General features: G+C 39.8%; 1 protein-coding gene across 8 annotated transcripts in view; it reads left to right on the top strand.

The window, feature by feature from the left end:
* Nucleotides 1-12,160, top strand: part of COL4A4 (collagen type IV alpha 4 chain) — a 160,898-nt gene that overhangs the window by 8,506 nt on the left and 140,232 nt on the right. For all 8 annotated transcript variants that reach the window (XM_061386675.1, XM_061386666.1, XM_061386658.1 and 5 more), the window contains exons 2-3: nucleotides 7,050-7,220; nucleotides 8,965-9,007. In XM_061386675.1, coding sequence (XP_061242659.1) covers nucleotides 7,165-7,220; nucleotides 8,965-9,007 — 99 coding nt within the window. In that variant the 5' untranslated portion in view covers nucleotides 7,050-7,164. The remainder of the gene's footprint in view (nucleotides 1-7,049; nucleotides 7,221-8,964; nucleotides 9,008-12,160) is intronic.

Below are 12,160 nucleotides of genomic sequence, written 5' to 3'. Positions count from 1 at the left end.
ATTTCTGTTTAACCTTAAAAGTTCATTTGGAAACTTCTGTGAAATCTTTCTCTCTCTTTTTTCTTTTGCTTACATAGCTGCTTGAAATGCTTTAACTTTTCCATAGTCTAGTTAGAAACAGTGCCTTGAAGATAGCCAACTGTCCTGTAGAAGTTTCTAGAGGTGAAATTCCAGACATGAAGACCTTCACAGGAGAGCTCTCTTTTTCTAGGATTCACAGCAAACTAAATGTCTGTGTATCCCAGTGCATCACTGCATTTACATGTGAATCTCCCTGCTACTATTATATTGAAGGCCAAAGTTGTTCTTTACAGAGATGCATTTCCTGAAATGTGCCCAGGAATTTTCATGAACTTTGAAACTGTGTCGTGTAGTGGTTAATAAGGAAAGCTTTAGCGTTTGAACCCTGGAAATGTCTCTTACTAACTATGATGGTGGTGGTTTAGTCACTAAGTTGTGTCTGACTCTTGTGACTGCATGGACGGTAGCCCGCCAGGCTCCTCTGTCCATGGGATTCTCCAGGCAGGAATACTGGAGTGGGTTGCCATTTCCTTTGCCAGGGGATCTTCCCGACCCAGGAATCAAACCTGGGTCTCCTGCATTGCAGGCAGACTCTTCACCAACTGAGCTATGAGGGAAGCCAACTACTAACTGTAGTTACTTATAAAAGGACATTGTTGTGTAACTTACCTTTTCGGGTTATTGTGAAGATTGAAGATTGGTGTTAAACCTTTAGCACAGGATGTAGCATATAAGGAACTGACTGACAATGCTGCTTTTTATAATTTCTTATGGTGGGGAAGATGTTGACGATGGGGAAGAGGAGGAGGAGGAGGAAGGGCGTGGGGTTGGAGCAGCAGCAGTTGTGGTAGCAGCAGAAGCCTCTCTCATTGATAAAAACAAATGCTGACCTTTTCACAAGTGTCCTCTCAGAGTCCGCTTACGTTAACTCTGATTCTGGCCAGACTTGCCCTCCTGTATACCTGCTTCTACACTCACTGAGGAGTCATCCCTCTCATTGACTTCTCCCGATGTTTACGAGGTCCTTTAAGAGAGACTGTCACTGCTTATTTCTCCTCATTTCTCCAGATCTTCCTTCATTCCCAGATCAAGTATTGCCTCCCTCCTGAGGTCTGCCAGGCTTGCCCCAGTTCCCAGTTTTCTAACCCTTCTCTCATTTATTGGGAGCTCATTTTACCTGCATGACAAATTAGGAAGGCTGGAAATAGACATATATTGAGCACTACCACATGCCAGAGAACTTCCCTTGTGGCTCAGTGGTAAAGAATTTGCCTGCCAATGCAGGAGAAACAAGAGAAGGAAATGGCAACCCACTCCAGTATTCTTGCCTGGGAAATCCCACGGACAGAGAAGCCTAGCGGTCTACAGTCCATGGGGTCCCAAAAGAGTCAGACACGACTTAGTGACTAAACAACAATAACAACATTCCAGGGACTGTGCTAGGCATGCATTTTGACTCATGTAGTTCTCTCCAGCATTAATTTTACATACTGAGAAATGAAGAGCTCAGAGTGGTACAGATTTGCTCAGGGTTATACTGGTAAGTGATCAAGATCTGAACACAAATCTTTCTACCTCTTAGAGTCCTGCCTTCAATCCCTCACATGAGATCACCAGGTACCAGGAGAAGGTAGCCAGTCTCTAGGGAGGAGGGAAGAAGTCCTCAAAGGTCAATGCCAGTCTTTCAGTACACTTGGTTGCGGATGGGTACTTCTCAGTGGGCAGTGGGATTTGCTTACACCAAAGGCAGCTCTCAGAAATCTGAAACCTTAACTTGGAAGTAAAGGGCACATCCAGTTTTGAAAATCAGTTGTACGTTTGTGGAACAGTGTCCCCTCTGTGTGTTTCCCACCTATGACATTCTTATGATTGTTGTCAAATGTTCTGTTGATACTGGGGGGAGACCTCATGGACATAATAATAAAAGCTTGTATTGGCAGAATTATAGATTAGCTGAGATATGGCCCATTCGGCCCTGGACTAGCAAACTCAACTCCAGGGTCACCTGAGGACTGTACAAAGACTCTCAAACAATTCAGTTGAATCTAGAAGGAAGGCAAGGTGGGGGCGGGCTTGACCACAATCCAACAACTGTCTGGTCCTGTTGGAATGTAGAGATACTTTCAAGAATTTACTTGAGTCCTTCTCAAGTTTTTTCCCCAGTTCCTTCTCAGGGAACATGATGCTCCAGCCACATTCAGGTAGTCTGTGGACCACATGGGTTTGTGACTTGCTTTAAAAACCTTTGTGATGGTTGATGGGATTGACTGTTTTCACTAAAAAGCTCTCATCAACCTGAAGGCTTTGTAAGTCTGCAGCTAGAGGCAACCCAAAGATATGGGATTTTAGAAAGTAATCAACGTGGATGTTGGGGAAAGGTCAGGTGATCCCTTAACAGGAAAGGTATAAGCCTCAGAGGAGATATCCAGCCCCAGGCATGCCATTCTTTTTCTGGGAGCATTTTTCTAACCCCCCACCCCTGACCCCAGGCCCCTTGATTGTTTCTCTACAAAAGCTTATCCTTTAGGAATTCTACTTTGGAAAGATGAAGGTATATAGAAATACGTGTTCAGACCATCCAAAAAATTTAGCCTTGGAGAGAGAGTCTTCAGATAGCTCAGTGTCAGAAAGTCAAAGGAAAGAACATGTAGTTATTGAGTTAATAGAAAATGATTTCCCTGAAAGGGCAAATATTGTTCGAAAGAGCTCAAAGACTTAATGTTCCTTGAGAAAAAAAAAAGACATTGTATCTCTGCTACCTTTTGTGGCTAGAAGATTCCAGTCCTCAGTCGCCTGTTTATCTGGTCCTCCCCTGCCCCCGTCCCCACCCGCCACAACCATGCCTAGCCCCTGGTGGATGAGAACTCCAGCAGGATGTATTTGTAGTCAAGATTAGGTTGCAGAGAAAACAAATTCCCCCGGGTACCGAGAATGGCTTGGAGGCGCTCAGATCCTGTTCCCAGACCTTTGGAAAGCACTGGACAGACTCTTAAGGAGTCCCAGGGAAATTGGAGTCCAGGCATTTTCATAAAGAAGTGAGGGGGTGGTCGGGGGGTGCAGAAATCCCAGAGAGTTGGAGGAAGAGAACACCATGATATCTGCTGAAAGTACATGCTAGAAATTACTGATAGAAATATACTGCTGGGCGAGAGCCTATTACGGACTGGGTTAATGCACGAAATGGATGTCAAAGGCCCAGGGAACATATGTTCAGCTTCCCTATTGGGGGTGGGTGGCCCCAGATGGCCTCCCGAGGTGTGTCGCATGCAGCCTTGGGACCAGCTGCAGCGAGGGCAGTGCTTTTTATCAGACTCGGCCGCCCAGGTCAGTTTGCTCACGAAAAGGGAGTTGACCACAAGACTGCATCAAGAACTGGTGGGGTAGGGGAGGGCTCTCAGGAATGAGCTGGTTTTCCTCCTTTCTTGAGACTATCTGTCTTTCTTTGTTTTTGCATTTTCTTGGAAACAACTTTGTCTGATTATGCAGCTTATCTGTCTCTTCCAAACTCAGACTTGCACTTGACCTTGACTTGTCGCAGTTTTCTAACACCCAGCTGTACTTGAGGATGTACTGGACATATCCTTCTTCCCTCATCTCCCTTTCTTTTCTTGGTGTCCTCATTTCAACCCTGCAGGAGGACTGGTTCAGACGATGTTTTTGTACCATCCTCCGGCCTAGAGTTCTGTGTCACTAAGCCAAGCTCTGGGTTGGGTCAGGTGGTTATCCTTAACCTTTCCATGTGCCTGGAAGATGGAATCAGGTGACGGAAACCTGGTTATCCCCTCAGTTAAGAGCCAAAGATGGGGCCTGAGGTGGAGGGCTCCAATATAGCCCTCCATAGCACTCAACACTCCCTGCTTGAGAATAACAGTTGGCAGAATAAAGCATACCCTTTGAAAGGTACAGAACTTTTGCAAAAGTTTCCTAGGTAGACAGTCTCCCAAAGCTGTTGTTTGCATATGTTTTAGTGGCATAGCACTTGAATTGTTTATACCTTCTTCTTTTTTAAAAACAAAGGAGAATGGCATTGAAACATGTAAAATATCATGTATGAAATGAGATGCCAGTCCAGGTTCGATGCACGATACTGGATGCTTGGGGCTGGTGCACTGGGATGACCCAGAGGGATGGTATGGGGAGGGAGGAGGGAGGAGGGTTCAGGATGGGGAGAACATGTATACCTGTGATGGATTCATTTTGATATTTGGCAAAACTGATACAATTATGTAAAGTTTAAAAATAAAATAAAATTAAAAAAAATAAAAACAAACTTCAATAGAAACACACTGTCTTGGCCTCTCCTATGTGATGACAGCCTTTTATTTATGAGAAATTTTATTCAGTGTCATCAAAAGCATGGTTGAGACAAAAAGTTTTGTGCTCTTAATATAGGTGGTTGCAGCAAAGGAAATATTTGTAGATTGCTGTGGATTGTTGTAGACTGTGTGACAACTTTTGGGGAACTGTAGAGTCCAGTACACACCACCGTTCATGGTGTCCAGCTGACAGCCAGCTGGGCCTCTGCTTAGCTGTGACTTGGGAGCGGCACTCTAGCCAGGAGAGTGGTTCTAAAGTCTCTGTGACTCCTCTGTGGCTTTGTTTTCAGGCTAGACAGATGCGTGAGATGAGCACGTAGTCATCTGAGGCTTGCTCCGGGTAAAACTGTGAACAAAACTGTTTTACCTTTGACAGCTCGTTTACTTAGCAACTAAACAACAACAACAACTGTTTATCAAGATATGCTTATTTTTTTGGATGAATTATATGCTGCTGCTGCTGCTAAGTCATGTCAGTCGTGTCCGACTCTGTGCGACCCCATAGACGGCAGCCTATTAGGCTCCCCCATCCCTGGGATTCTCCAGGCAAGAACACTGGAGTGGGTTGCCATTTCCTCCTCCAATGCATGAAAGTGAAAAGTGAAAGTGAAGTCGTTCAGTCGTGTCCGATTCCTAGCGACCCCATGGACTGCAGCGCACCAGGCTCCTCCATCCTTGGGATTTCCCAGGAAAGAGTACTGGAGTGGGGTGCCATTGCCTTCTCTGGAATTATATGCTACTAATAACCATAATAATGTCAACCCAGGAGAAAAAAATTTTTTAAGACTCAGAAATTTATAATCATAAATGAAAATATTGAATTTATATACATATTTTTGTTGCAGAGAAGTATAGTGCAGTGATTAATATGATTTTCAAATATAAAATTATATTGCACTAGGATAGAAATGGGGGAGGGATACACTTTATCACATTAAGTGGGCAGACTAATTGCATGATGTATTTATTTTGGGATTAAAAAGCAAATACCTCTGGTGTTCTTTAATTTTTGACTGTGTTTCCTATTTGTCTGAAATATCAAATACAGTTTGAATGTTTCAAGCCAATTTATGTATTCCTCTTAAAACAGTAATTTGTTTTATTGAGACATGCTTCTAGAAGGCAAATAGAAAACTACATCAATGATGGATTTAGGAATGGGAAAAGATCTAGTTACTCAAAATGATTCTGTTTCTACTTGGTTTTGAAATTATCATGGAACATCATTCTGATGCTTACTTGGAAAACTAGTCTCTCATAAATATAACATTGATTGAGTTTATCTAGATTTTATCTAGAAATTTAAAATTAAGTTGTAACATTCTACACTCCCATTTCCTTCTCTGTACTTAATTCTGACAGGTACGGGTCTTTAGAGAAGCCAAAGTTTTAAAGATGAGACATTTCAAATTCTTTGAGCCAAAGAGAGCTTTTTTCAAAGTATATGGTACTTGGGGTCAAGATATTTTTTCTTTTTTAAAATTGAGATGTTTCAAAAATGAAACACACCATTTTCACTCTATTAAAGTTTATAATTAGTGGTTTTTAGTGTACTTATAATATTGTACAACGATTACCCTATCTAAATCCATAACACATTACTCTCCAGAAAACTCCATACCTCCCATTCGCCCCTCCTCCAACCTTTGATAATTACTAATCTATTAATATTTTCTGTCTCTATGGATATGCCTATTCTGACATTTCACACACATGGAATTATACAGGACGTGATTTCTTTCACTTGGCATCACATTTTCAAGGTTCCTCTATGTTGTAGCACTGATTGGTACTTTATTCTTTTCTGTGGTCAAATATTCCATTGTGGGACTTCCCTGGTGGCTCAGTGGTAGAGAACCTGCTTGCATGCAGGAGACATGGGTTCAATCCCTAGGTTGGGAAGATCACCTGGGAAGGAAACAGCTACCCACTCCAGTGCCCTTGCCTGGGAAATCCCACGGACAGGGGAGCCTGGAGGGCTACAGTGCATGGGGTCTCAAAAGAGCTGGGCATGACTTAGTGAGTAAACAACAACAACAAGTATTTCACTGTACAGATGTAGCACGTGTTGCTTAGTCATCAATTGAAATGAGTTGTTCCCACTTGTGGCCATTACAAATAATTCTGCTGTAAATATTCATGTACAAGGTTACGTATGAACATATTTTGTCAGTTCTCTTGTGTGTATACCTAGGAATGAAATTGCTATGTCATATGGTAACTCTGTGTTTAACTTTTTGATGACCTGCCAAAATGTGGTACCATTTTACATAAAACATGTTTATATGTCTTTGCTGTTTGTAGGCAAAATGTGCATTTCTATACTAGGGGATTCCTTTTTAGTTTCAAAAATTAAAAAAAAAAGCACTTGAGTGAATTTTAGCTTGAATTTTTAAGAGAAAAGACTAAATAGAAGAAAATTTCACATAACAAAGTGAAACAATAATTTTTGTAAAAGTTTTCCATACGTATATCTTTTCATTTTTGAAAAATGTGTTTATGAATGAAAGGATTTGGTATTTTTATTTCTAAGAATTAAAAATTGATATGTATTCAGTTTACTCATCACTAAGGAAAGAGTGTTATGTCAAAACAGTGAAGTTCCCCTTTAGAAAATATTTCCATCACTAACTCTGAATAATGAAAGCAATTATTTTAGATGTGGTAATGCATACTGTGTTTAAAAAGATATTTTATATTTGCCATACACAGACTGTAAAGCCAGGACACAGACCCTCAGTTATAGATGAGAGTCTTCTGGAAGAGAAGGGAAGACGGGCAGCGTTTTTGTTGAGCGCCAAGACTTGAACATGAAGTAATTTTGCACATGGCACTGGTAAGGCGTCCTTTCAAGTGCAACAAGCTCTTGGCCACCAATTCCTGGTGAGTGTCCTCAAGTACGATCACTGGCTTTTATTTGGGAATTTCTCCCCAGTGTTGGTTTTATAGGTATAAATTATCTGAGTGTCAAAAAACCAAAGTATTCCATAAATCTATAAATTTTACCCACTGCCGTTCTATTAAACAGCACTTTTCTTATTAAGCAGTAATTCTCTCTACTCTTCCAGAATTGCAGCCAGTGGGAGAATGTACAAGGCCACAGATTCTTGCTCTCCTATTCACTGGGTTTGAATAGCAAAAGCCTTCTCGTGTCCAGAGCCGCAGGGTCCCTATAACTAGCAGTTATAGCAGTTAGGACAACGCACTGCATGAGTGTGGTAGGCAGAATGATGACCCTCCCCAAAGCTGTCCACGCCCTAATCCCTTTAACCTCTGAATGTGTTCTGTTACATGGCAAGGGAGAATTATGGTTATAGATGCAATTAAGGTTGCTAATCAGCTGACTGTGCAATGGGGAAGTTATCCTGGATTATCTGAGGAACCCAGTATAATCACAAGGGTCCTCCAGCCCACTCAGCCACAGTGTTCCCTTTTGGCTTCCCTGGTGGCTCAGGTGGTAAAGAATCTGCCTGCAATGCAGGAGACTCGGGTTCTATCCCTGGTCGGGAAGATCCCCTGGAGAAGGAAATGGCAACCTACTCCAATACTCTTTCCTGGAGAATCCCATGGACATGAAGAGCCTGGCAGGCTACAGCCCGTGGGGTTGCAAAGAGTTGGGCACAATTGAGGGACTAGAGCACTGGAAGTGAAGGAGGGAGGCAGAAGATTGAGAGTCGAGAAGGAGATGTGATGATGGAAGCAGACGTCAGAGGGAGGTAGCAGGAGAGAGACTTGACTGGTCACTGCTGGCTTTGAAGGTGGAAGGGACCACAAGCCAAGGAATGCAGGCAGCCTTTAGAATCCAGGAAAAGCAAGGAATCCGAGTGTCCCTTGGAGCCTTCAAAAGAGACACAGCCCTGCCAACATCTTGATTTTTTTTTTTTTTCTGCCAATGAGGCCTATTTCAGACTTCTGGCCTCTAGAATGATAAGAAAATAAATTTTTGTTGTTTTATGTCACCAAGTTTGTGGTCATGTGCTACAGCAGCAGTAGCAAACTATTAATAGAATGAGATTGTTCAAAGTGACTACAAAAATATTGGGAGTTATGACAGGGAAATGTTAAATAGTGAAAAATATGGAAAAATTTGAAGCTGATGAACACGTATTGATGAGCAATGAAGGAAGAGAGGGTGATGGGAAGGAGGCTTTTTCCATACTGTTTCCCAAATCATCTCCTCAGCCCAGTTAGGTTTCTTCCATTCTCTCTCCTTCTGGTTGTTCCCACTTAACAGCATCCAGAATACCTTAATCTTTGCAGTAGTTCCTGGGCAAAGCTGCTTGCTTCCTGCTCTCCTCTAGTTTTTATTCTGAGAGTCATCTCCCTTCACGTATCTATCCATCCAGGTCTCACCTTCCCAGTGTCCCTATGGTACCCAGCACAGTGAGGGCCATATTAAAGGGTGTGCATACTTCTTGATTGATTAAAAAGAGGAAATATGGTGATGCTATCTGGAGAGAGGGTAACATTTATCTGGTCACTGATGACCATCAATTGGTGATAGTAGCCTATTAGAAACTAAAAAAAAAAATCTTTCTGGAGTTAATTCCTATGTCCTTTTGCTTTTTAGTTTGTTTTGCACAAAACCCAACAGTTTAAATTAATCTGCATTTTTGTTTTCTTGTAGGTCACTCATACTTATTTTGTTTTCTGTACAATATGCATATGGGGTAAGTCCATTAATGAGCTCTGATTCCATGTTGAAAATTTACTTTACTGAATGCATTACTTTTATTATACTGTCTTAGACCATTTTTTAAAATTGAAGTATAAACATGTAAAATATCATGTAGGAAACGAGTTGCCAGTCCAGGTTCGATGCATGATGCTGGATGCTTGGGGCTGGTGCACTGGGACGGCCCAGAGGGATGGTATGGGGAGGGAGGAGGGAGGAGGGTTCGGGATGGGGAACACATGTATACCTGTGGCAGGTTCATTTTGATATTTGGCAAAACTAATACAATTATGTAAAGTTTAAAAATAAAATAAAATTGGAAGAATAAAAAAAAAAAATTGAAGTATAATTTACAATGTTGTGTTAGTTTCAGAACTAAAAGAAAAATGATTCAGTTATATATCTCTATCTATCTGCCTCTTGATTCTTCTCTATTATAGGTTATCACAAGATATTGAATATAGTTCCCTGTGGTATACAGTAAAATCTTGTTGTTTATATTAGGTTTAATGATGTGTTTATGTTAATCCCAAACTTCTAATTTATCTCCCCCACACCTTTGGTAACCATAAGTTTGCTTTCTATGTCTCTGAATCTATTTCTGTTTTGTAAATAAGTTCATTAGTATCATTTTTTTAGATTCCACATGTAAGTGAGATCATATGGTATCTTTCTCTCTCTGACTTACTTAACTTAGCTTCACTTACTTCATGGATAATCTCTATCCATGTTGCTGCAAATGGCATTATTTCATTCTTTTTTATGGCTGAGTAGTATTCCATTGCTGCTGCTGCTGCTGCTAAGTCGCGTCAGTCGTGTCCGACTCTGTGTGACCCCATAGACGGCAGCCAACCAGGCTCCCCGTCCCTGGGATTCTCCAGGCAAGAACACTGGAGTGGGTTGCCATTTCCTTCTCCATATACATATTCCATTATGTATATGTATATATACACACACATTTCATTATATATATGTGTATATATATATATATGTGCATATAATATCACATCTTCTTTATCCATTCATCTGTTGATGGACATTTAGGTTGATCCCATGTCTTGGCTATCATAAACAGAGCTGCTGTGAATATTTTTTTGCATTTGTCTTTTCGAATTAGAGTTTTCTTTGGGTATATGCCCAGGATTGGGGTTGCAGGATTGCATAGTAACTCTATTTTCAGTTTTTTAGGGACTTCTATATTGTTCTTCATACTGCCTACACCAATTTGCATTCCCAACAGCAATACAGGAAGATTCCCATTTCTCCACACACTCTCCAGCATCTATTATTTGTAGAGTTTTTGATGATGGCCATTCTGACTGGTGTGAGGTGATACCTCATTGTAGTTTTGATTTGCATTTCTCTAATGATTAGTGATATTGAGCATCTTTTCATATGCCTGTTGGCCACTTGTGTATCTTCTTTGGAGAAATGTCTATTTAGGTCTTCTACCCATTTTTTTTTTTTTGGTTGTTAGGGTTTGTTTTTGGTTTTTGGTTTTTTTTTTTTTTTGTATTAAGCTGTATGAGCTCTTTGTCTATTTTGGAAATTAATCCCTTATTGGTAGCATTCTTTATAAATATTTTCTCCCAGCCAGTAGGTTGTTTTTTTCAATTTGTTTATGGTTTCCTTTGATATGTAAAATATTTAAGTTTAAATAGGTCCCATTTGTTTATTTTGGTTTTTATTTCCATTACTCTAGGATATGGATCCAAGAAAATTTTGCTGCAACTCATGTCAAAGAGAGTTCTGCCTATATTTTCATCTAGGAGTTTTATACTATCCTGTCTTTTAGGTCAATAATCCGTTTTGAGTTTATTTTTGTACATGGTGTTAGGGAATGTTCTCAATTCATTCTTTTACATGTAGCTGTCCAGTTTTCCCAGTAACATTTATTGAAGAGATTCTCTTTTCTATATTGTGTATTCTTGTTGTAGATTAATTGACCGTAAGTTCATGATTATATGTCTGAACTTTCTATCCTGTTCCTTTGATGTATATGTCTGATTTTGTGACAGTGCCATGCTGTTTTGATTATTGTCACTTTGTAGTATAACCTGAATTCAGGGAGCATGATTCCTCCAGCTCTGTTTTTCTCAAGACTGTTTTGGCTATTCAGGGTTTTATGTGTTTCCATCCAAATTAAAAAAAAATTTGTTCTAGTTCTGTGAAAAAATACCATTGATAATTTGATAGGGATTGCATTGAATCTGTAGTGTGGTTGCCTTGATTAGTGTGGTTCTTTTAACAGTATTGATGCTTGCAATCCAAGAACACGATATATCTTTCCATCTATTTGTGTTGTCTTTGATTTCTTTCATCAGTGTCTTATAGTTTTCAGGGTACAGGTATTTTTGCCTTTTCAGGTAGGTTTATTCCTGGGCATTTTATTCTTTTTGATATAATGGTAAGTGGGATTGTTTCCTTAATTTCTCTTTCTGATATTTTGTTGTTAATGTATAGAGATGCAAGAGATTTTTCTCTGTGTTGATTTTTATCCTATAACTTTACTAAATTCATAGTTTTTTGGTGACATCTTTAGGATTTTCTATGTATATTATCATGTCATATACAAACAGTGACAGTTTTATTTCTTCTTTTCCAATTTGGATTCTTTTTATTTCTTTTTCTTTTCTGATTGCTGTGACAGGACTTTCAAAACTGTATTAGGTGTAAGTGGCAAGCACTGGCATGCTTGTCTTGTTCCTGATCTTAGAGGAAATATTTTCATGTTTTCACCATTGAGTATGATGTTAGCTTTGGGTCTGTCATATATGACCTTTATTATCTTGAAGTATGTTCCCTTTATGCCCACTTTTTGGAGAGTTTTTTTTTTTTTAACCTCATAAGTGGATGCTGAATTTTATCAAAAGGTTTTTCTACATCTATTGAGATAATCATATGGTTTTCAATCTTCAATTTGTAAATGGGGTTTATCACATTGGTTGATTTGCAGGCAGATCTTGAAAAATCTTTGCATTCCTTGGATAAATAAATCCCACTTGATCATGATATATAAGCCTTTTAACATATTGTTGGAGTTGGTTTGCTGGCATTTTGTTGAGAATTTTGCATCTATGTTCATTAGAGATATTGGCCTATAATTTAATTTTTTGTGATATCTTCATCTGGTTTAGATATCAGGGTG

Source organism: Bos javanicus, chromosome 2 (genome assembly GCF_032452875.1).
Source record: "Bos javanicus breed banteng chromosome 2, ARS-OSU_banteng_1.0, whole genome shotgun sequence".
Classification (NCBI taxonomy): domain Eukaryota; kingdom Metazoa; phylum Chordata; class Mammalia; order Artiodactyla; family Bovidae; genus Bos; species Bos javanicus.
Note: the sequence above shows the minus strand (reverse complement) of the source record. Positions and strands in the feature narration are given on the sequence as shown.